This window comes from Labeo rohita, chromosome 11, assembly GCF_022985175.1.
Source record: "Labeo rohita strain BAU-BD-2019 chromosome 11, IGBB_LRoh.1.0, whole genome shotgun sequence".
Lineage (NCBI taxonomy): Eukaryota > Metazoa > Chordata > Actinopteri > Cypriniformes > Cyprinidae > Labeo > Labeo rohita.
The window spans coordinates 5,615,183-5,642,313 of NC_066879.1; the positions used below are offsets into that span (position 1 = coordinate 5,615,183).

Below are 27,131 nucleotides of genomic sequence, written 5' to 3' on the forward strand. Positions count from 1 at the left end.
CATTTCTTACTGACTGAAGAAAGAAAGACATGAACATTTTGAATGACAAGGGGGTGAGTAAATTATCTGTAAATTTTCATTCTGAAAGTGGAGTTCTCCTTTAATGACAGAATTTTCATTTTTTGGGTGAACTATCTATTTAACATTAAGTTTGGCACAATTGCTCCAGGCATTGTGCGTCATAATTCTTGTCATTTTTAGGTAGTATAACACAGATGGCCAAATTGGGCTTAATGCACTGGAGTCGCTATTAACCACACCTACCTGTCACTCAAAGCAGCTTTTATCTAATTTCACTTCATCCTCATGGCCCTAATCGTCTCAGACGCACCCCTCGGCTCTGCACTCGGCTTCACTTGTTGTTAGCAGCAACTGTTTTGACAGCTTAAGTGCAACCCTCAAAACTCCAGCAGAGCACTGCCCCTCAAAATTAAACAGCATAGTATTTAACGCCAAATCTGTGAGCTAAATAAAGATGCAACCCTGGCATACCTCCATCTGCCCGGAAACAAAAGCTAACAAATAAGTCAATTTATCCACTTTAACAAGGCATGTGTTAAAAAATGTGTTGTGACTACAAATATAGTATATAGTGTCAGTACAGCATGACTTATAAACACTCTATTGTTGGTGATCATTTGTTTTAGGGCTTGAATTCAAAAGAACACATTTAAAAATTTCCGCTGTCTTTCAACTTGCTTACTCAAGCATGCATCTGTCATGTGTTGAGCAGGAGCTGTTAAGAACTGTACAACCTCTCAAAGATAATGCCAGGCCTGTGACGGGTGGGTGTGCATTTTAACAGGCTAGTTGTCACCATTTTGCTAAGTTTCACACATATTCACACAGGAGAGGCATTCACTAAAACAATTTTGTTAAAACAGTTATTGCTGCAAAAGATGGCTAAACCAAATATTAATATGCTGACTACTTATGCAACCAAGTAGTTTTTTTTCCCTAAAAATATTTTCTAACAAAAACACAATGCCACATTAAGTAATTGATTTTGAGCTTTTAGTGTTTTCAAACAAAATATCCATCAGAATTAAATTTTAGATAATTTCATTTCATAATATGAGAGAATTGGTCAGGGGTCTGAATATGTTTGCAAGGCTCTGTATAAATAGACAGATAGATAGATAGATAGATAGATAGATAGATAGATAGTGTTACGCAGTCGCTGCGTGCTGGACGGAACGAGACGAGAGACGAGATAACAAGCAACAATATTTAATATAATCTTCAGGTAGCACAAGCAGGAACAGGCAGGAATATCCACACACGTAGAAACAATAAACCAACAATAAAGACCGACAGGGAACTCAAGATACAAACAGGCTTATAAAGGTTAACTAATTGTTGCAAACAGGTGAAGGGGATGACGCTAACGAGGATAAAACCAAAGCAGACAGATCGACGGGGGGGAGACAAAGGGAGAAACCAAAGACATAAACAGACATGAATGTAACAGATAGATAGATAGATAGATAGACAGATATAAAATCTACATGCAGTATAATGTAATATTTATGACTAAATTCTGTCTAAGAGTACACATTTAGGGTGAATTAATAATGTCAAATTCAAATTTTTCCTTTAAAATACATTTCTTTAAAAAAGTTAATATATTTTATATTTATATTTTTGATTTTATTACAAATTTACACATGTACATTTACACATGTATATTTGTATATTTATGTGTATTTATATACACAGGTATATTTGTAGCAATAGCCAAAAATACATTGTATGGATCAAAATTCTAGATTTTTCTTTTATGCTAAAAATCATTAGAATATTAAGTAAAGATCATGTAAATATACCGTAAATATATCACAATTTAAGTTTTGATTAATAATATGCATTATTAAGAACTTCAACTGGACAACTATAAAGGTGATTTTTTTGCACCCTCAGATTATATACATACATATATATATAGTGTACTTAAGTGCACAATAGTGTACTAAAGTGTTCCACAAGGCTAAAATTACAGAACACCAATAGTTTTTGAAATATTTTTTTGTAGCAATAATTTCAATATTGAATTAAACAAATTTCCTTCCATATTACCAACTTTTCCTGCCTTGTCTGTCATCGCAGGGTTTCTTTTTTTTTTTCTTTCTTTCACTGAGCTTGATGTGATACTGCTTTAGAATGTAGTTACAACGTGGTATCTTAATTCATGTGTTAAATAAAGTTCAACAATGGATCAATCTGTTAAATCAAATTCTAGAAAATCAAATTCCACAGGGTTTTCACAAAGTTTAAAATCTGACTCAACAATGATGATTTCCAGTGTAATTTCCTCTAGGCATTTCTAGCAGCTCAAATGCCAACTTTGCTTGCAGCCCCAAAAAAAGGCTTAACACCCCCTGAGTGCTAGGTATCATCGGAGAATATGCGCTTATTTTGATTCTTTGGAAGATATGCAAAACTTTTAAGTAAACAGAGAGAAAAAAAAGTTTATACAAACTTCAACACACACTGTCTTCTTCTTTCTGTCTCTCTCTCTACAGAATAAAAAGTACTTTCTGCAGTAGTATCGCTGTAACTCATCACTCACTGTAACACAGACAGCAGACCCAGTGAAACTGTCACAAACCAGAAGTTTACAATTTCACAATCGACGAAAAACTAGCATATCACATGCATATCAATCCAATGTTCCTGTGTTTGTGCCAAAGACTTCAGACAAGAGAGACGTGGGAAAGGAACTACAGTAATATCACACTACACTACAAGAGCATGAAATGAACACGTTTGATATAACATTATTTGACATAATGTCAATATCTATATATTTGTGTGTGTGTGCATACTACAAACACGTTTCTTTTGTGCCCGTTTACAAACAGCTAGACGAAGTACACAGGAATGTGAGGGCAGTGTTCTCAAGATTTGTTTTTTAAAAGTTTGACTATGTATTGACACACTTTAGAATTGCAATGCTTGTGGCAAAAGCGTAAAACAGCAGTGTGAGACATGATGCAACACCCCAAAAGACATGTGTCTGTATGGCAGTAGCAGTGGGGATTTAAACGAGATGAACTCAAAGACAACTTTTTCAGAAAGGATTTTACTGTGCAAACCATTGCACGGCTGAAGCACAGCAGGCTGTCAGCTAATTGGGGATTTGCTAAAAATTGACTCACCATTAGGCTGTCCACTAGCTAGATGTAGATGAGTGTGTTTCTTCATCAGAACAGATTTAAAGAAACGTAGCATTAGATCAAATGCTCACCAATGGATTCTCTGCAGTGAATCGGTGCCGTCAGAATGAGTGTTCAAACAGCTGATAAAAACACTACATAAATCCAAAGTAATTCACAAGACTCCAATCTATGAATGTTTGTGAAATGTCTGTATGAAACAAATCCATTATTAAGGTCTTTCAACTTCAAACCTTCGTTTCTGACCAAAATCAAAAAATCAAAACCATACTAATGGATTATAGACTTGTATTTAAGTCAGAAGCAATGATTTGAAGTTAGAAATGTCTTAATCGTGGATTTGTTACTTACAAATACACAGTGTTTTTCTTCAAGACATCAATTGATGAACTGGAGTTGTGTTGACTACTTGTGGATTACTGTGATGTTTTTATCAGCTGTTTGAACATTCCGACGGCACCCATTTATTGCAGTGGATCTGTTTGTGAGCAAATGGCTTAATGCTATTTCCAAAAAATCTGTATTAAAGGGGTCCTATTATGCTCTTTTTCAAAGTCTTGATTTTGTTTTGGGGGTGTACTAGAACATGCTCTCATGCTTGGTGGTTCGAAAAATGCATTATTTTTCACATAATTTACATTATTACAATACATTTCTCCCAGCCTGGCACTAAAGCCTTGATTAGCTCTGGGTTTAATGAAGGCCCGCCTTCCAAAAAAAGGAAATGTGTTGTGATTGGTTAGCTCTCCCAGTGTGTTGCGACTGACATACTGCTGAATCTTACGTTTTAAATATGGATATTTTTCTTACAAAAACGCATCGATTCGCTATTTGAATTTCCGTAGGCGGGATTTAATTAAATGATATTCTAATGAACCATGTTGTGACATCATTGCATGCGGAAAACAAATGCTGTAGGCCAAAGAAGCCGTTCATTGTAGATTTTTTTTAAAACTAAATATCTCCCTTTGGAGTGGACTTTGAGATTTGTAACTTTGTAGATCTTTTTTGATGCCCACAGATACACACCACACACTGACTAAAATTCAGAAAGTGAAAAAGCATAATAGCACCCCTTTTAAATAGAAAGTTTTTGTGATTTCTGAGGATAGAATGGGTAATTACAGCCATTTATATCTGGAATTAGACAGCATCTTTATATCCCATGGACTATTTTAATGATGTTCTTACTATCTTTCTTGGCCTTGAACACGTCAGTTGCGTTGCTGTCTATGAACACTGTAAAAAAAACAAAACAAACAAACAAAAAACTTAAAAAAAAAAGCTGTTTCAACTTAAAAAAGTAAGTGTTCGTGCTGCCTTCAAATTTTATGTTTACTCAACTCAAATATCCAATTTTTTTTTTTCATGCAGTACAACATATTAACATGTTGACTAATCTTAAAATTTTAAGGCAGCACAAACACTTACTTTTTAAAGTTGAAACAGCTGTCTTAAGTAGTTTTTTTTTTTTACAGTGCAGGGTCAGAAAGCTTGGATTAAATCAAAAACATCGTAATTTCTGTTCTTACAGGTTTGGAATGACATGAGAATGAGTAATTAATGACAGAATTTTCATTTTTGGATGAACTATCCCTTTTTACTAAAAATGATCAGATCCCTGCTTTTGTTTATCATGTACTGTAATAGACATCCAACATGATATCCAGCAACTTCTAATTTGAAGTTATATCAAAGCAACAAAAAATATAACAAACAGCGCAATTAGACTAATTGTTATTTAGTGGAGTGAAATAACTCCAGATGATATTTGAACAACGTCTGTGACTGTTTGTGTATTGCAGCATTTCTGCATTTCATGATGAACAGAAGGGAAAGCAGCTCCTCTGCTACACAGTTAATTTCTTTTCACTTCAAAGCTTATGAAACACATTATTTTTCATTTTAAAGCCAAAGAAAGCTGCTCTGATCAAATTATAATACTTTGATAGTTACACATACACAAAAATACTCCCTTACTGCACGAATGTTAGTGACTTTTTTAAGTAGTTTGTTGTTGCTTTTTCAGAAGATTGTAGCTTAACTTTGTAGTGGCAACCACAGTTTTACTGCCCTATAAAGTTATCTTCCAGCGAGAGTAAGTAACTTGTATGATTTCAGATGTCTGGCAGTCTTCATTCATCACTCTGCTGAGTCACTCTAAGATAATCTGAACATCAATGAGCTGTCTGAATCAGAAGGGAACAAAAGATCTCAAAGGTTTCAATTAGCCATGACTCTTTGATCTCACTCGATTCATTATATCTCATGAATACTGTCATTTCATGTCTCTGAAACTCCTACCATAACACAGCATGAGAAGAGAGAGAGAATGTCCCAACCACCAAACATCCATCATCTACTTGCTTCTATCTCCATACGTGTGTATACACTATAAAAATAAACCACAGTGCTGTTTGTACTGAAATTGCTGTAGTTGTTATTATTATTTATGTGGACACCTGTAGTAGGTAATAAAATTGGTCAACAAGTGTCCAGACTTGGATACCTGGAAACAGGTCAAATATAAGACTTTTAATCATTTGATTGTTTAAACTCTTTTTGTCATTGCACATTTCCTATATTTGGGTTAGTATTCTTTTATTTGTAGTAGTTTATATATTGTTATTACTATAATTGTAAAACGAGGAAAATTTTACTTTAATTTGGTGTCATTAAGATTTATTAATGTTTTTAAAGTTTCTAATCCTTACAAAGACTGTATTTATTTGATCTAAAATACAGTACAAACAGTAATATTGTAAAATAATACTACAAAAAATATTTTAAAATATTTTAGCTGAATTTTCAGCATTATTACCTTTAGAAATCATTCTAATATGCTGATTTGCTATATATGATGCTCTAGAAGGAAACATGATGCATTAAGAGCCGGGGGTGAAAAATTTTAAGATTAAGGTAAATTGCACTTAATTTGTCTTCTGGGAAACATGCAAGTATCTTCTGTTGCTTCCAGTACTAAATGAAAAAAAAAGAAGATATTTTAACAAAATAAGCAAAATTTGGACTGTTTAAAAGTTTTCACCCCCCCAGCTCTAAATGTATTGTGTTTCCTTCTGGAGCGTCAGTGAATGTTTAAAACTTTTTTGAACCTTTTCTGAAAGTTGTGTTTGACTCCCTCAATTGTCCTTAGTGTGAAAAGATGGATCTCAAAATCATACAGTCACTGCTGGAAAGGGTTTAAATATGCAAAAGATGCTGGAAAACTGAAGAATCTGCAGGACTTGGGAGGATTTTTCTGAAGAACAGTGCTCAGGGACTCACCACAAAATAAACTTCCCGAACTCTTGAAGGGGGTTACCTTAATACTTTCAGCTATTTTTTAGTCTTGTGGACTATATGTAAACATCTTTTATCTAAAATATCTTACTCAGGACACTACTAAATAAAAAATAACATGCATTTTGTATGATCTCTCTTATTTTGTTAAAATTATTCACATTTTCAAAGATTCTGCAAACTTTCGCATGCCACTGCGTGTATATATATATATATATATATATATATACACACACATACACACACGCTGATGATTTTGTTCCAGGATTATTTGATGAATAGCAATGCATCTTTATTTGAAATATAAATCTTTTGTAAGATTGTAAATGTTTTACTGTCACTTTTGACAAATTTAATGAATGCATCCTTGCTGAATGAAAGTATCGATTTCAAATAAAATATATATTTTTAAGCATCAATCAATCAATAACTACATACATACATACTTACACACGTGTGCATTATATTTTTGGGTCAAGGAAATTCCAGTTATGCTTCTAGCCACTTCTAGCCATGTGGTTTATACCTGACAAAGCTATTGAAAACATTGACATCACAAGTTTATACTCAACACTGACATTTGGAGTAGACTTCATTCCTTCTACTCCAAATTACACAGAACAGACTTCACATCATGGCATATCTGTCAGGAAACAGCTGGAAGCGGCAGTACGTGAAAACTGTGGGATCAAAAAATATTTGGGATGTTTTCCACTCTAAAAAGTAAGAGTGAAAATGCCTTCACAAGGCATCTGTGGACATTGTGGGATTTTCTCAGGCGTGCAATGCCTCAGTCTTTCTGCCACGCTGCAGCCGAGACAGTAAAACAAAAGATCGGACACGAGTGTTTGGTGCGTGTCTGATGAAATATCAATACTGCACGACATTAAGGGCTTTGCAGTCTGTCTTCATGTGGCAGGATTATGTGGCAATTACATTTCTCACCTGTCCTCTTCTCTGTGTCCATGAATATTTAAACACAAAGGCGCATCGCTCCAGCAGAGAACCAGAACAGATTCAGAGGGGAAGCCCTCAATGTCTCTCTGCAGAGGTGAAAAACGGGCATACCTGCGAGCCAGCGTATAATCATTTAATGTTATTTGAATCTCTGAAATCCAATTCTGCAAGTCTTTGAAAATGTAGAGAACATTTGGAAATAAAAGCCTGTCAAAAGCTCATTACTACCCCTGGGTTTCTTTGGCTCTGATGAAGTAGAAAGTATAAAGCGTTTTCCTCTTGAGGGAATTTTCTCGCTTTTTGTTCCCCACCTAGGCTAAAGCTCTTTATGAAAAGTGCCAGACTGATGGCCAATCAAGTCTGAATCTTATAATCCCATTTGATCTGAGCACCGGTTGAGCCGAGAAATGGCTCGCACCAATCTGAATATTACAAATGCAGAAATCAAGGTCATTCTTTCAGCAGCCCTTTGAACTGTGATGGAAAGATCAATATGTTCACCCAAACAGAGGATCTCTCCATAAATCATCTTTATGGGAGGAGTGGGGTCTGACACAGAGCTGACACAGAGCTGACCCAGAGTTACGCCTTCAAACAAACTTCTGGAAAAGTTCTGCTAACATACTGTTTCTTTGTTATATATGAATTATATATTGAAAACAACAACTTTTTTTGTGTAGTTTTACAATAATTTTTCAAAGCTGCATACCTTTGAGTTTGTTTTGAACGTCCAGAGCGATATCCAAAGGGTAAAATGGAAGAACAGGATCTGTAGCGAGGCGCAGGATGGCCTCGGCTGTGATCTAAATAAACAAAAGACAAAAATGTCCATCAACATTCTGCCAAGTCACTTCAGGTCCTTGTTTACTGAATAATGTAAAACAAGGTTTTTATCAATGTTGCTGCAAAATCATTTTGACTCTAAAGCACCACAGATATCACAAATATTTAATCACATTAATAATGTCTCTAAGGTAACACCAATATCACCAATATATTATTAATGTCTGTACTTTACCACTAAAATTAAATATTTAAAAACATTTCTTACGCACAACTGTTTTCAACCTTAATAATAATACATTTTTTTTGAGCGGCAAATTAGCGCATTTGATTTCTGATTATGTGACGGCAAAGCATCACAAAAATAAATTACATTTTAAAATAGATTAAAATAGAAAACGTTATTTTAAATTGCAAATTGCAATAATGTTTTAAATTGATAATATTTCATGGGAAACTACTACTAAAATATTTTACAATATTACTTTTTTTACTATATTTTTGTATTCCGATAGATGTATTTATTTATTTATTTAGGTACTGTAAAATTGCGACTTAACTTATGGAAGCCTCTTTCTGCCACTGAATTTAAAAAAAAAAATGTTATTGCAACTTTTTATCTCAAAATTCCAACTTTTTTCTCAGAATTGAGAGTTTATATCTCAGTTCTGACGTTATAACATGTAATTTGCAAGTTACTAAGCCAGATTTTTTTATTATTATAAAAAATAATCAAAAAATCATCATGATATATATATATATATATATATATATATATAATTTCACAATTTATCTCACAATTCTGACTTTTTTTCTGGCAATTGCGAGTTTACATTTTGTAATTCTGACTTTTTTTCTCAGAATTCAGAATTGTGAGATATAAACTTGCAATTCTGAGAACGTATCAGTTTTTCCTCAAAACTGGACGTTATAATTCGCAAATGTAAGTTTATATCTCACAATTTGGAGAAAAAAGTCAGAATTGCAAGAAAAAAGTCAAAAAGTACAAATGTGTTTTTATCTTGCAATTTAGACTTTTTTTTTCCTAACAATTGCTATTTTATATCTCGCAATTCTGACATTTTTCTTCTCAGAACTGTGAGATACAAACTCACATTTGCAAATTATAAAGTCCAGTTTTGAGGGAAAACTGATACGTTCTCAGAATTGCAAGTTCATATCTCACAATTCTGACCTAATTCCATAACAATGACATGACAATTCCATGTTATAAAGCAAGAACTGTGATAAAATTGGGATATGTAAACTCGCAATTGCCAGAAAATAAAAGTCAGAATTGTGAGATAAAAAGTCGTAGTTACCTTTTTTGTTTGTTTGTTTGTTTTTTTATTCAGTGGCGGAAGCTGGCTTCCATATAAACTTAACAGATCATGACAAATTTTTATTAAAAAAAAAAAAAAAGTATACCATTTACAACTCCTTTTGTATTCCATACGACAGAATGATGATGGCAAATGACACAAGGGAAAAATTACAAATTTTGTTAAGTACAATAACCGTGTGACTTAATCAGAAAAACTATTCATTCCTTCATCCATTCATCCAATGTTTTATCAATGGATTGTACAACAACAATAGTTTTACGTTTTAAATGTTAAAGTTGACTGTAAATGCTCCCACAGTGCTTCTTTCTAATGGGCTCAGATAGCAAGAGCATTTTTAAGCTGCCAGTCTTTTAACGCTGAACTATAATTATTGGTTGCGTTCTGTCTTATCTTTCCGATGCCATTCTATTGATTTTCCCTCCCTTGTTGGATTCCATTGCTTTCCACTCCAGATACTCTGCAGTGGCATCTGATGGCTGATTGTAATTGTGCAGTCCGTAAGATCTGTACTAAGCTTCTCGTGCATCCACAGTGCCCACTGATCAAGTGTTATCAATTCTCCTGTAGTCCCTTCACATCCTGCATGAGGTTAACACATAGGTTGGAAAACTGCACAGCATGAACTTGTATTGACTGTGGGTTTATCATATGGTAAGTTCTGCCTGACCACTGTGAAAGCTACAGTTTGCTGGCTGGCATCTCAGGATGGGACGAATCATGACCTGTGAAAGGGCACTGTAACACGCCTCAAAGGAGGATTCAGTGTCTGACCACTGACCCTGCCTACACGAATCAGCCCCAGGGCAGGAGTTTGCTTTTGCTCCCACGAGATCACAATCTCATTCAGCCATTAAATATACAGTGAACACAGGTCAGCTCTTGTATAATACAATCTTTTTGAAAGAAGGCTCACAAAGGATGCATTTATTTGATCAAAAATACAGTAAATAATATTGTAAAATATTACCATTTAAAACAATTGTTTTCTATTTTTATGTTTAAAATGTAATTTATTTCTGTGATAGCAAAGCTGAATTTTCAGCATCATTATCCTTCAGATCTTTCAGAAATAATATGCTGATTTGCTGCTCTTTATTAGTATTATGAAAGTTGAAAACCGTTGTTGCTGCTTAATATTTTTTGTGCAAACCATAATAGACTACCACACTGTAAAAAATAAAAAAACACAATTTGTTGATTCAGCTTAAAATAATTTGTAACCCTGTTGCCTTAAAATGTTAAGTTCAGTCAACTAAAATAAGTTTATTCAACTTGAAATGTTAAGTTGTACTAAGTAACAACTTAGATATTTGTGTTTGCTAAACTTAACAGATGGGTAAGTAACCCAGCTATCTAAGTTGTCACTTAGTATAATTTAAAATTTCAAGTTGAATAAACTTTTTTTTTAGTTGACTGAACTTAAAATTTTAAGGCAGCCAGGTTACAAATTATTTTAAGTTGACTCAACAGGTTGAAAATAAATAAATAAAAATACATAAAAAGTAATAATAAATAAATTGATAAATAAAAATAAATGAGTAAATTGATTAATTTAATGGATACAGAACATGAAATAAAGGGGAAAAAAATAAAAACTGGGAACAAGATAATGAGCCAGACTCAAACTCATTTCACCCAGATGAGCACCATGGCTCAGTGGGTAACCACTATGCCGCAGCACCAAAGTAAATGTCCTTTAAACAACATAAAAAATAGATTTTTTTTCACTATGTAGAATAAACAAGAGCTGTACAAGAGCACTTTGCATGCTTTACAGAACAAGCCATTTGGAGAATGGGTGGATAATTTGGTGGATGGATGTACAAGAGCAAGAACCAGGTTTTTAAAATCGAATTATCTGAAGTATATCGTTCAGATGTTTTTATTAAGTGCACAACGTGTTGTGCAGCTTTGATTTAAAAATGTTTCTACCAATGTTAAAGCCAAAAACTTGATGTTGAAACCCGACATTTTCCTTCTAAACATATTTTCTGGTTTCTTATTAAAGCCCTAAGTGTAAGTTGGTTTGATGTGGAATCAATCACAGACAGAGATTCCAGCATTGATTTCAGCAGACAGAGCATTAATCAGCACTACAGATTGTGCCTGAACCCAAAAGCTGAATTTTTATTTACAGCCTCATTCCTGGAGTTGCTCTTTAGTTCTTCTGCTCTTTCTTTGTACTAGGTAGCAGAAACCAATACCCTACATGAAAAAGGCCATAGAGATGAGAGGAATATCATATTCAACTGATTCCAAAAGATAAACATGCACATATTACTCATTAGGGTGACCCTTATTGGGGGGTAATTATTATTATTATTATGTTTTTGTTTTTTTTTGTTTTTTTTGGAAATGTTAACCTCTCACCCCCTCATTTGTTTCTCCACTACACTGTAAAAAAATTGTTGAGTCAACTTAAAATAACTTGTTACCTGGCTGCCTTAAAATTTTAAGTTCAGTCAACTCAAAAAAAGTTTATTCAGCTTGAAATGTTAAATTATACTAAGTTACAACTTAGATATTTGAGTTGATTCAACTTAACATTTTAAGGTTTAGCAAACACCAATATCTAAGTTGTTACTTAGTACAACTTAACATTTCAAGTTGACTAAACTTATTTGAGTTGACTGAACTTAAAATTTCAAGGCAGCAGGGTAACAAATTATTTTAAGTTGACTCAACAAATTGTGTTTTTTATGTTTTACAGTGTAGAAGTTAGTAATGTATGAAAAATTCTGTCCAGGTAATTGGTCATTTAGACTGTGCTCAAAGAATGTATCTTTTTATCAACAGGAACTTCAAGAGCTGATTGGTAATATTAGCGACGTTTTTGTTCACTGATAAAATGTCTAATGTTTCTGATGTGGCAGTCATGGCCTAATGGTTAGAGAGTCTGAAGGTCATGAGTTTGAGTTTCAGTACTAGCAGGGATTGTATGTGGGGGGAGTGAATGACCAGCGCTCTCTTCCACCCTCAATACCACGAGTGAGGTGCTCTTGAGCAAGACACTGAACCCCAAACTGCAAACTGCTCCGGTGTGTGTTCACAGTTATGTTCACTACTCATTGCTGTATGTGTGCACTTGGATGAGTTAAATGCAGAGCACAAATGGCTTACCATGCTGAGTATGGGTTACCATACTTGGCAACAATAGCAGAACACTTGTAACTTCTTCATTCTGAGTGTTCGTTCATAAGTCCGTGAGCTGGGACTCGAACTTGCGACACCTGAAGCGTAACTGCGCAACATGACAGCATGCTGCCCAAACAGCTATAGACGCCAACGTTATTTAACATTTAACAAGACTACAACACTGTTTTGTATTTTCGTTAATCATAATTCACCGTTTACTAATGGTTTTGTATAATTATTAATTATGTGCTGTTATTGTCATTAAGACTACATTAAGAATTTCAACTTTGTTGAGAACAGCATAAACGTTGTCCAGTCTCAGCGAAATTTGGTTTGCTTCCATTTCTTATTAAGAAGAGTTGACTGTGAGGGTGAGCAGAAGATTTTTTCAAAAGTCCAAAAATAAGGGCCACCCTATTACACATATAACACATTTACAATCTATAGCTGGATTTTTTCACTCCAGTCTTTCACAGTATTGTTTCACTCCAGTTCACTTCAGAAATGTGTTGGCAAATTTCATCATCTACAACATCAGTTGCTGTCTGATGGTAGTGAACTTTAAGGTAGTGAACAGATCCACATGTTAAGAAGTGTGGCTGCTGCCAGTGTCTTTAAGTAACAAAAGATGAAGAGAGAGAGAGAGAGAGAGAGAGAGAGAGAGATTTTCAGAATGTGTTATTAGCCTGTATATACTAGCCAACATTTGAAGTGGATCAAAAACTTTCATCAAAGTTGTCCTAAAACCAAAACAATACCCGCTCTTGTCTTAGGACAACTTTCATGATTTTTTTTTGATCCACTTCAAATGTTGACTGCTGTAGTCTTAACATGGAATAAAATAAAATATAGTTTCTTTTTAATCTAAATTCATTCACAGAAATATATATTTTTTTATTTTATTATTAATGTGTCTAAGATACCACATATATCACAAAAATACTACATTTCATTATTAATGTCACTGATATCACAGATTTTTTTTAAATGATTTTTTTATTATTAATGTCTCTACAGTGCTGCATATATCACTAAATATTTATTTTATTTTATTATTAATGTTGCTATAGTACCACAGATGTCATAAAAATATTTAATTTTATTATTTATGTCACTACTATGGAAGTCAGTTTCCACCACTTAATATAACATAAAAAAAGGTAATTGCGACTTTTTACTCCAAATTTTGTCTTTTTTTCTTGCAAATGTGAGTTTGAATCATAAATAGTTTATATCTCACAATTCAGAGAACAAAGTAAGAATCGCATGAAAAAAGTCAAAAATGCGAGATATTAACTTGCAATTGCGAGAAAAAAGTCATAATTGTGATATACAAACTTGCATTTGCAAAAAAAAAATATTTTTTATAGCTTATATCTCGCAATTCTGACTTTATTTCTCACAACTGTGAGTTTATATCATGCAATTCTGAGAAAAAAAGTGTGAATTGTGAGTTTATATCTTGCAATTCTGACTTTATAACTCAAAATTATGAGTTTGTATCACACATAAAATTGTGACATAAAAAGTCGCAATAACCTTTTTCAAAAAATTTTATTCAGTGGCAGAAGCAGGCTTCCATACACTACAGTACCACTGAAATCACAGAAATACTTGCATTTATTTATTCATTTATTTATTTAAATTATATCCCTACAGTACCCCAGATACCACAAAATATTTTCTACTTCATTATGTCTCTAAAGTACCACGGTATTCACAAATATATTTTATATTATTATTAAAGTCACTACAGTACCACATAAATATTTTTATTATGTCTCTACAGAAATAACTACATTTTTTTTTAACAATAAATGTTTTTACAATATCACAGGTATCACAAAATACTTATTTTAATCCATTATTAATGTCTGTATAGTACCACTGAAATCTGTAGGTGCACTTATTATGGAGTGCATTTGCATTTACATTACATTCATTTATATTATGCTTAATAACACCACAACGTGTCAGGTCATGTAAACTAATGTAAACGTCCTTAAAATGTGGTAAAGTCCAATAGTTAAGCAAAACCTTATCGGCACACATTCATTTTTGCCCATTAGCCCAATTTGGCTCTGCATGTAAACAACTTGCCTGCACTCTGACAGCAAATTCAATCTACACATACAGTATCTGTTTATGTTTTGGCATAAAAACCTGATGCTTCCACATTTTTTATACACATGCTAATTTCTGATAGTTACCAGCATTTTCCTCTTTAAATTTAGGCGTTATTTTTAGCATTAGAAGCTCTGTAATCTCTTGTGGCATTTACAAAGACTGTCTGTGTGTACTCGTGTGTGTACTGCACACGTGTTCACACTCTTGTTTTTCAATCTTCTGCTTGGCTTTTGCTCCAGGACATGTTGGTACTGCAGGGCTTTGCAGGGGAATATATTTGTGTACATTAGAGACAGGCAGTGCGGTGGAGGCGGGGGGTTATTGACAGCAGAGGGCTCCCTCTGAGCGCCTCAGCCTGACTGATGAATGGCTGAACACTGATTCGCAGCACTGTGTCTGATCTCAACAGCCGACTGAAGGGTGTTTGTTTCCCGTGTCGTGTTGTTCTGTTACCGGGGCGAGTATTAACAATGGGGTCAGACATGTTGTGATCGGGAAGTGCACATGTACTCTGGGATTTACACAGCAGATCTGACAGACTAGAGAAAGATTTGAAAGCCAATCAAGGGGGAAATACACATGAATGTACAAAGCATGACAAAGACACAGATGAAAATACTTAGGACCAAAAAAAAAGTAAATACCCTTTCTGCACAATGTGTAAAACTGTGTCCACACTGTGACTCATTTGATATGTCCAAATGAAACCTACTTCACTGATCTTAAAATAAAACTATTCTACAGGAAGTTTCAGTTAGTTAAGAACTATTATTTTAGCATACAAAGGGTCTAGTCAAAATCAAAACCAAAGTGGTTTGTGCTGATTTGGACATCTGTAATCTCCTGGAGGACCTACATTATTTTTAATAGCACCAGAGTATAATGAAATCCAGGAAATTATATTAATTAGGATCTCAAAAAGAACTTCAAATGATGCCCCAGGGTTCCCAAGTCAGTAGGTTTAAAACTCTAAAAACGTGAGTCCTTTAAAGGGAAAAATAATTCAGCAAAAAGTTTTTCCCATTTAAAACAATGTAGTGAAATATTCACCATGCACATCAGCTTAATTGACAGACGGTTGAGTTTTGTTTTAATCTAATTAGTGAAGTTAATGATGAAAATCTTTATTGCTTGTTATTGTTTTTCTTTTTTGGTCAATGACAACGAAGACCAGATGAAAATGCACATCATGATGTTAATTAAAACATATTGTTGACGAAAATATAATGAGGGAAAAACGAACGCTGCAAGACATTAATAATGCACTAACAATGTTTAGAGAATATTTTGAAAGAGTACAACCGTTTCATACTGTATAATCCATTTATAGTTAATATTGTCAGCGACTGATTCACTTGAGCTGTGTGCGATTAAGCTGAACAGCAAATGAATCAAGGTAAACTAAAGCACTTTACTAAATGGTTATTCCACCCAACCAACTAACCCAAATGCATCATACACAGGGGTTTGGGTTACAAAATAATATGAACATCCATTGCTATAATACATTTGTGTCGGCTACAGTGAAAATAAACTATTGTTGATTATATTTTATGTTTCTGTTGTCTTCATTCTGTAGTTTGTATATGAGTGTAGTAAAAGTTGTGCTCTGCAGTGTTTAGTACAAGCGTTTAGTGAAATGGTTGACTTGTCAGACTTCCAGAAATGACAAATCATGGCAAAAGCGTCTGTGACCCTAACAGCCCAATTGTTTGGTGTTTTATGAACAACAGTTTTTACGATTGTGTCTAAGTACAAACCATGGCAAGACTTTATCAGCGTTGAAGAACAACAACGAAAAACCAAAAGTGAAAGATAAGGACCATCAAACACTAAGAAGGATTGTGCAAACACAGATCTACTGCTGGAATGTGACAGAAAACATCTATATTCACCTGTTTGCACAAAAACCAACCACAGAGAACTTCAAAGCCAGTATCCATGAAAGAGCTGTGACTGCTAAAACTTAAAGGGATATTTCACACAAAAAATACAACTCTGTCATTAATTACTCTCATGTCGTTCCAAACCCGTTAGACCTTTGTTCATCATTGGAACACAAATTAAGATGTTTTTGATGAAATCCGAGAGCTTTCTGACCTTGCATAGACAGTGACGCAACTGACCCAAGGCCCAGAAAGGTAGTAAGGACATCTATAAAATAGTCCATGTGACATCAGTGGTTCAACCATAAGGTTATGAAGGTACAGTTGAGGTTAAAAGTTAACATCTCCATTTCAGAATCTGCAAAATGTTAATTAATTTACCAAAACACAAGAGGCTTCATACAAAATGTGTTATTGTTTATTTAGTACTGACCTGAATAAGATATTTCACAAAAAAGATGTTTACATGTGATCTTCAAGAGAAAATAATAGCTGAATTTATAAGAAGACCCTGTTCAAGAAGCTACATCCCCTTGATTCTTAATACTGCGTTGTTACCTGAATGTAACAACATCCACAGCAGTATTTTTTTGTTTGGTGATAGTTGTTCATGAGTCCCTTGTTTGTCCTAAACAGTTAAACTGCCTGCTGTTCTTCAGAAAAATCCTTCAGGTCCCACAAATTGCATTTTTGTGTATTTGAATCCTTTCCAACAATGACTGTATGATTTTGAGATCCATCTTTTCACACTGAGGACAACTGAGGGACTCATATGCAACTATTACAGAAGGTTCAAACGCTCACTGATGCTCCAGAAGGAAAAACCATGCATTAAGAGCTGGGGGGTGAAAACTTTTGAACACAGTGTGTACAGTTTTCTTATTTTGCCTAAATATAATATATTTTTTGATTTAATACTGCCCTTCAGAGGCTACAGAAGATAGTTACATGTTTCCCATAAGGCAAAATAAGTTGTCCTCAGTGTGAAAAGATGGATCTCAAAATCATACAGCCTTTGTTGGAAAGGGTTCAAATACACAAAAATGCTGGGAAACCAAAGAATTAGTGGGACCTGAAGGATTTTTCTGAAGAACAGCAGAACTCATGCACTAAACAAGCAAACAAAAAAACACAGCTGTGGATTATTCAGGTATCACCACAGTATTATGAATCAAGGGAATGTAAACTTTTTTTTTTTTCTCTTGTGGACTTATGTAAACAACTTTTATGTGAAATATCTTATTCAGGTCAGTACTAAATTAAAAATTAACATGCATTTTGTATGATCCCTCGTATTTTGGTAAAATAATTAACATCTTGCAGATTCTCAAAGGAGGATGTAAACTTTTGACCTCAACTGTACTGGAACACTTTTTGTGTGTGAAGAAAACAAAAATAATGACTTTTCTGATTAAAAGGAACTAAAATGATCACTAAAATACTTCAAACTATGACTGAAATTCAAACTAATTATGTAACACTTTGATTCTCTAAACAAAGTGCCAACATGACAGATGCTTCTGGATCTTGCCCTTCGTATGAAAGAACAGCTTCACTGACCCTCACAATTTAAACAGCTCTTGAAGATTTGCACAGCAATGAAGCACTAAAACTCAGAGCTGACCACATGGCATTTAATGAATCAATGCCTTAATGACTACTGTCAGTCAAATTTATTCCTGCAATATGTCCAGGAAGACAGATCTCTCGTCAAGCGGCCTTCTGCTTCTGTCATTAAGCTTCCAGATGGTACTGTGTGTAGAGTTAACAGTGAACAAAAAACAACTAAATATGCAGGTAGAAAAGGTTTCATGTGAAGAAAAAAGATGCTTAGTTTGTGGTATAAGCGTATTATCTTGAATTGCATACCAGTTATTCAGCAGGGACTGGCATTATTGTGTATTATGGGTCTTAGGGGCTTATGTGACAATTGATTCACATTATCTAAAATTCTCAATGACCGGCATGACCATCAAGCTGTAAACAGCAGAGGCGTGTTTGTGTTGAGTCTGTTGTACTGGCTGGTCATTCATCCGTGTTGTTGCGCATGAATTCAGCCGTTAAACCTTCCGTTTGGCTAGGAACTGGCAGATTATGAAAATTGTCATTTATGAATTGAAGCTCTATGATTTCATATGTAAATAGGTAATTAGAGGGCATTGAAAAGTAGCTTATTGTAAGTAATGTTTTATTCAGCCAGTCAAAATTTCAACAAACACACAATGACGGTCGCGGCTGAAGAAATGTAGCAATGACCAGTGGAAAATGGGAAAACCATTGAGAAAAAAGAGGAATGTGCAAATGTGTGTGTGTGTTTATTGAACAGTAAACTGGGAAGAGATTAATTTATGACAAGCATCTGCCAGATGCTGGAACCAATTATACTTCCTGCTAGCAAAGTTGCATTTCAACTTACAAGCTCGCAATTTTCCCATTCCGCAAGCATGTTTTTGATTATTAAAAGCTAATTAGTGTGCTGCATATGTTTAGCAGAGTTCTGTGTTTGGAGTCAAAGAACAAGAATGGGCTTTAATGATCTGACTGGTGCATTTAAAAAAACACACACTGTGCTGTATGGATTAATACCCTTGTTAATGAACAATATGTCAGTGCCACAGTTGTAAAATTCTCTGTGGCATTTCTTAGATATCAGGATATTTGGTCTTAAAGGAGAAGTTCACTTCCAGAACAAAAATTTACAGATAATTCACCCCCTTGTCATTCAAGATGTTCATGTCTTTCATTCTTCAGTCGGAAAGAACTTCCTCCAACTTCAAAACCGTCCTACATTGCTGTTTTACCTTTTTTGTAAAGGGTGTTTGACCTTTGTAAACACTGGGTCAATGTGGGTCAATGTAGGACGATTTTGAAGTTGGAAGAAGAAAATGAGATTGGAGTTTTTCAACGTACCCTAACTGTATTGACAAGATGAGCATTTGAGGTCTAAATGGATATAAACTGGAATTTTTTTTAGACTACAACCGTTCGTTTCACCAGATAAGACCCTTCTTCCTTGGCTAGGATCATTTAGAGCCCTTTGAAGCTGCATTTAAACTACATTTTGGAAGTTCAAACTCGGCACCATTGAGGTCCACTATACAGAGAGAAATCCTGAAATGTTTTCCTCAAGAAAGACATGAACATCTTGAATGACAAGGGGGTGAGTACATTATCTGTACATTTTTGTTTTGTAAGTGAACTTCTCCTTTAAAAAATAAATATGTTGATCAAACTTTTTGTGGAAACTAAGAGTAATATTCTACATATTAAAGTCATATTAAAACTTATATTTGGAGATTTATAATATTAAAATAAATAAATAAATAAATAAATTTATATATCAGATATATTTATTTTAGACAGTTGACATTAGTTGTAGGGTTAGTTGGCAAGGTGTCAAAAGTCAATTGTAATATAGTTATAAAAATGTTTATTTTAAAAACGGCAAAAGACTGTAAAAAAGCTATGGTAAAAAACCTGTAAAATGGTTAATGATAATTTCCCTTGCAATATATGGTAAAAAGAAAAAAAAAACTGCAATAAACTCAATAGGACATTTCATGTAATTTTACAGTAAAATACTGCTAAATGTAGTGTTTTTATGGAAGTGAAAATAATAATAATAATTAAATTATCAAAAAAACAAAACAAAACAAACAAACAAACAAACAAACAGCAAGACTGTAAACATGCTATGGTACAAAACTAAATTGGTTAATGACAATTTCCCTTGATTTTGCTTTTTTTTAATTATTATTTTTTTATTTCAATATGTGTGTGTGTGTGTGCACACACACACACATATTGAAATCATAAAAAATCATATAATTTGAAATCATAAAAAAAAAAATCTGTAAATTGGTTAACGATAATTTCCCATTTTATATGGTAAAAAACTAATAAATCTAATGGGCCATTTAATTTTACAGTAAAACACTGCATGTGTTTTTATGGAAGTAAAAATTTCTTTGGATATTTTTAAATCATTAAAAAAAAACTGTACAATTGCTATGGTAAAAACCTGAAAATTATAATTCCCCTTGCTATATATGGTACAAACTGTAATAAATCCAATGAAATATTTATATTTGGTTGACGAAGGGTATATTGAAATCTTGTAAAAAGAAGAATAAGCTGTATCGGGATTTTGTAAAATATCGGACAGAAAATGCAGAAAAGAAATATAAAGCTTATAAAAATAAGTTAACTACTATAATGAGATGTGCAAAGAAAGATTATTATACAAATGTGTTGATGGAAAATAAAAGTAATATCAAAAGAATGTGGAATGTTTTGAGGGAGGTTATGGGCAGTAAAATTAATTATAGTCAGCCATTATATTTAATGAATGAACAGAATGTTGAGATAAGTGGTGAAAAAATGGCTGATGAATTTAATTCATTTTTTGTTAATGTTGGTCCGAATCTTGCTAAAACTATACCATTTTATAATGAAAATAAAAGTTGGACAGGTGAAAGTAGAGTTATGCAATCTTTTTTGATGAAGTTAGTGAGAGTGAAATTATTTCTACTGTCTCTAAATTAAAAAGTAAATGTTCATGTGATAGTGATGGTTTAGATATGTATATTGTTAAAGAAACTATATGTTGTATTATTAGACCGTTAAAATATATAATTAACTTGTCTTTTAATACAGGTTCTTTTCCAGAAAAAATGAAAGTGGCCAGAATTATTCCCCTTTTTAAATCTGGCGATAGGCATAGTCTCACAAATTATAGGCCTTTATCTTTGCTTTCTCAATTTTCAAAAATTTTGGAGAAGCTTTTCGTTAAAAAATTTGATTGTTTTCTTGAAAAATATTCTTTGATACACGATAATCAATTTGGGTTTAGAAGCACCCGCTCAACAGCTATGGCTTTGATGAAAATCACAGAGGACATTATTACAGAATTGGAGCATAAAAATTATACAGCTGGAGTTTTTATTGATCTTAAAAAGGCTTTTGATACTCTTGATCATGGTATATTGATATCTAAATTACAGACATATGGAATTAGAGGTGTAGTATTAAATTGGATTACTAGTTATTTAGAAAACAGACAACAATATGTAGAGTATATGGGATATGAATCTAAGTTGGAAATAATGCAGTGTGGAGTCCCCCAAGGCTCTGTGCTGGGGCCTAAGTTATTTATTTTATATATCAATGATCTCTGTGATGAATCGAAGATTTTACGTTTTGTTCTTTTTGCGGATGATACAAATTTTTTTGTATCGGGGAAGAACTTAAAAATATTACTTAAAACTATTGAACAGGAATTGATTGTACTTCAGAAATGGTTTAATAAAAATAAATTATCGTTAAATTTAAGTAAAACAAAATTTATGTTGTTTACAAATCAAAAATGCCCTGATAATGTTTGTTTGACTTTAAATGGAATAATTATTGAGAGAGTGTCAGAATTTAAGTTTTTAGGAGTATTCATTGATGAAAAATTTAAATGGAAGTCACACATAGCTTATGTAAGAAATAAAATTTGTAAAAATATTGCTGTTTTGAGTAAAGTAAAGTTTATGTTAAATTATAAGGCAATGAGAATCCTATATTGTTCGTTTATTTTGCCATATTTGATGTATTGTTTGGAGGTATGGGGTAATTCATATTTTACTAATTTAATGCCCTTATTTATTTTGCAAAAAAGGGCCATAAGAATAATTAATAGAGTTGCTCCAAGAGAACATACCACAAGATTGTTTTTGAGGTCAGGACTACTCAAATTGAGGGATTTGGTCTCTTTGCAAACTTTATTAGTAGTTTATAAAGCAAAATATTGTATGTTACCGGATGGATTGCAAACCCTTTTTACTGTGAATAGTGAGACAAGTAGAAGAAATAATGATTTTAAACAACCTTTTGCTGGAAATACTCTCAAACAAATGTGTGTCTCAGTTTCTGGTGTGAAAAGATGGAATTTATTGGAAAATGATCTAAAATGTTGTTCAGATATTTTTCGATTTAAATATAAGTATAAACAGAAGATATTTCAGTTGTATAGAGATGAGGGTTAATGTTGTTTTTGTTGTTGTTTTTCTTTTCTTTTTATCTTTTTTCTTTGTTGTCAGAATTATTATTATTGTAAAATTGTTGTTTTTGTTTGTTTAACGTTGTGTAAGTTAATTAATAATATTGGAAGGATTTTTCCTTTTCTCTTCATGTCTGTGAGGTCATCTAATTTAATTTGTAAATTTTATAATACTAGAATGGGGTAGGAGTTTATAAGATTTTTTTCTTCATCCTACTCCTGTTCTTTTTGTCATGGATTGTATTTTTGGTTGTGTTGTTGGATTGTTGTGGTATTTTGTGTTGTATGACCATGAAAAGAGAATAAATAAATGAAATGAAATGAAATATATAAACTAATGCAGACATTTTATTAATAAATGTGACCTTGGACCACAAAACCAGTCATAACGGTCAAATTTTTTGAAATTTAGATTAATACATTATCTGAAAGCTGAATAATTAGGCTCCATTGATATGTGGTTTGTTAAAATAGGACAATATTTGGCTGAGATACAACTATTTGAAAAATGAGGGTGCAAAATAATAATAATAATAATAAAATACTGAGAAAAATGCCTTTAAAGTTTTTAGCAATGCATATTACTAATCAGAAATGAAGTTTTGATATATTTACAGTAGGAAACTTACAAAATATCTTCATGGAACATGATCTTTACTTAATATTCTAATGATTTTTGGCAAAAATAAAGAAATCGATAATTTTGACCCATACAGTGTATTTTTTGGGTATTGCTACAAATATTTCTTTGCTACTTAAGACTGGTTTTGTGGTCCAGGGTCATAAATAGCATACTCAGAATAAATTTTTCTAAATTATTTAAAAAATAATTTTACCACAAGGGAAGGAAAAGGTTTTGGTCTGACATCTAATCTCTAGAATCACTGAGTGAGAGATGTGACTGCATCCAAAAACGAATCAAAAATTATAAACCCTATTCCAAGTAATGTAGTAACCCAACATCAATCTTACCTACATATTGTACTAATGCAGTGTGAGGACACATCAATAGAATGTGAAGTTATAACAATGTTAATAGCTTTTTCAGAATCAGAACATCTATTGACATGTCTGTGATAAATGTTTAGGTGGGCACATGCCACAGCTGTGATTCAGCTGCTTCTAAAAGCAATTTGAAATTAAAAGGATGAAAGGCACTCTGAGCTGTGCCGACAGGATAAAAATATATTCATTTCAGATTTTATTTAAACTTGTTGGCTTTCGGAGTAATTTTTTAATCTTGCTTTTTGAAAACACCGATTAAGTTTTTTTGTCCATGTCCTAATGCTTTTTTTCCTAGCCATGTTTTCTATTCTTCATATAATTAGCATTCTATTTATCTGTTACAAATACAAAATGTTCTAAAAGTAAAAGTGCAACCGAACCCTCGTTGTTATGACTGTTGTGACCCTGCTCACGATATTATAATTAGCCTATAATGTATAATACAGTATGCACAGTACACAGATGGAACTTGCTTCTTAATAGAGAAAAATGGTAAACTCAAGTTAAAGCTGTTATAAATGCACAGATTAGCTGGCTTGGTGTGTTATGATGTGTTAATTTTTAATTACTTATGTTCTCAGAAATTGTGCATGCCTGAGAGGTGTAAAGACAGTGAGAAACAACAGTCCCTACAGAGTACACAGAAAGCGTACATCCATGACTGCATTTTAGATTTGCATTTGTTTTCGAACAACTTCAAATTACGTGCCATTTTTCTTCATTATAGATGCATATCATATCCACTTAATTGGCTTTTGTGGGACTTCAAAAAACTGCAGGGTCCATTTCCAAAATGACTAACAAAAAAAAAAAAAAAAAAAGACAAGCAGAAAAACACAGAACAGATTTAGTATGAAAGAAAAGAGAAGCGATCGCTTGCTTCAAAGAGCTTCTGTGCTCAGAAATTATTTATACAGAATGAAAAAAAAAAAAAATCTATTGGTAGACCTGACAAAATACAAGATGCAATGCTATGTGGTTCCATTTGAAACTAAGCCAAAAAAGTTGAAAATGACATTTGAAACAAAAACTACTCAGTATGAAGGTCAGGTGAGGTTTCAACTCACAAACAGCAGTGAAACTGAACTTGCTTGTCAACAGCAATAAAATTACTATGCTGACAATTGTTAAGGTCCCTCTGGCCAGAATTGTTGGCCAGAACTGCTGGCTTTGTTTCAGCTTTGATATTGTTGTATTTATTTATTTATTTATTTATTGGATAAAAAGTCACTTACATAAGTAGTACTGTATATTAAAATATATACAGTGTAATTAATAGTGTATAAAAATATCTATCTATTGTATAATTAATTGTATTTTACAGCTGGTATGTCACATAGACATATACCACAATAATAAAATATGCTATAAATCTTATGTTTATCTGATTGAAAATACAGAAAGAAACTGTAATATTGTGAAATATTTTTGCAATTTAAAATACAGGTTTTCTATATTAATATATTTTAAAATAGAATTTATTCCAGTGATGCAAAGCATTTTTAGCATCGTTACTCCAGTCTTCAGTGTCACATGATCCTTCAGAAATCATTCTAACATGCTGATTTATTATCAATGTTGGAAACAGTTGTGCTTCTACCTTTTTTTTTCTTTGGAACCTTTGGATACTTTTTTCAGGATTCTTTGATGAAAAAAAAATGTAAAAGGATGTGTTAAATTGATAAAAAGTGAAAGTAAAGACTATTGTTAGAAAAGATTTCTATTTTGAATAAATGCTGTTCTTTTTAACTTTTTATTCATCAAAGAATCTTATATAGAAATAGAAATAAATATCACAGGTTCCAAAAAAAAAAATAAAATAAAAAAATAAATAAATAAAAATTAAGCAGCACAACCGTTGCCAACATTGACAATAAATCAGCATATTAGAATGATTTCTGAAGGATCATGTGACACTGAAGACTGGAGTAATGGCTGATAAAAAAGTTAGCTTTGCATCACAGAAATAAATTATATTTCAACGTATATTAAAATAGAAAACTGTTATTTTAAATTGCAATAATATTTCATAATATTACTTTTTTTTAGTATTCATGATCAAATAAATGTAGTTTTGATGAGCATAAGAAACTTCTTTAAAAAACATTTTTTTTTATTTTTATTTTTTTTATTTATGTATTTTTTTTTTTTTAATGGTAACGTTAAATTTAAATGACATTTGTTAAATTAAAGGAATAAAAACAATAATAATCATTGCATTTCTGGGTGCTTAGAGATTTTAAATATTTAAAACAATCCATTTGTACAGAAGGGGGGAAAAAAGTCAAATAAGCATCTATAATCCATAAACCAACTTTTCAGAAATTATATAAATGAAGTGAAATGGGGACAGTCAAGGCAATAAGTTGTTCTGAAAGCATGGGCAAATTTGTCCTCAGAAAGTCCCAGGCAGGCTCCCAGATGTCGCGCCGTCTTGATTTGAAGTTTTCAACCTTTCAGCAAAAAGGCCTCAAAAGTACAGAGGGCTTTTTAATCAGCAGCAGTGATGGATGAGCCATGAGTCTTCACCACGCTTGGGACGAACCAGTAAACGTGAAGCGGAGACACTTGGACAGCCTTCGCTCCGTGGACAAATTACACTCCCCTGTTACAATGCGTGTCAAACGACACTGGCGTCAGCTCTCATACAATGAGATGCCAATTGTATTAGCCAGGTGATAAAGGAGTATCTCTGGGAGAGCACCAACCAAATACAGAGTTAAACCCAGGAGTCTCTGGGAAAATTACTCCTTGACATCTCGTCATGTTATGTATTAGGCGGCGATAAACTCCGCCTGATATGCTGACAGTGTTAGGGTGCAGAGGAGGTGGACGGGACCAATCACACAACTCGTTTGGGGAGATAAACTCAAAAAAGCTGATTTCTCCAATTGGTTTAGAATAGCTACTTTAAATCCACCATTCCAAAGCATTCAAAAGTGGCCCGCAAACAAAAGATGCAAATTTGGAGTCGAGTAAAGGAAAGAGGAAACTGGACGTTGGAAGATGGACCTTTCTCACATTTCCGGGTTTCTCGTAGCGGAAGTCATCATAGTTGGGTAAAATCCGAGAGCAGTGATTGGGAGAGTACCATAAATATATGTTTTGCATTCCCATTTGCTCAAATAGCAAAAGAAAAACTCCACGATAGTGTTTTCACGATTTTCAATCAAAGGGAAAAAATTGAGAGAGACTGATATCGGAAGTCAGAAGAGAGAACAATGTCAAATTTACCATCCCTCCCATAGACGCTGCGTTAAAAACACCCTTGCATTAGCGTTAACTAGTTTTTGTAACTTGATGAAAAGGTGAAATAATACTAACTATAGTGTTATAAATGTACATATATTTTTTAAAAAATCAAAACATGAAA

The 27,131-nt window shown here is 33.1% G+C and overlaps 1 protein-coding gene across 1 annotated transcript in view; it reads right to left on the bottom strand.

The window, feature by feature from the left end:
• The window catches only part of LOC127172910 (inactive N-acetylated-alpha-linked acidic dipeptidase-like protein 2), a 302,371-nt gene that overhangs the window by 15,416 nt on the left and 259,824 nt on the right, over window positions 1-27,131 (bottom strand). The window contains 1 exon segment of the mRNA XM_051122434.1: window positions 8,143-8,236. Coding sequence (XP_050978391.1) covers window positions 8,143-8,236 — 94 coding nt within the window.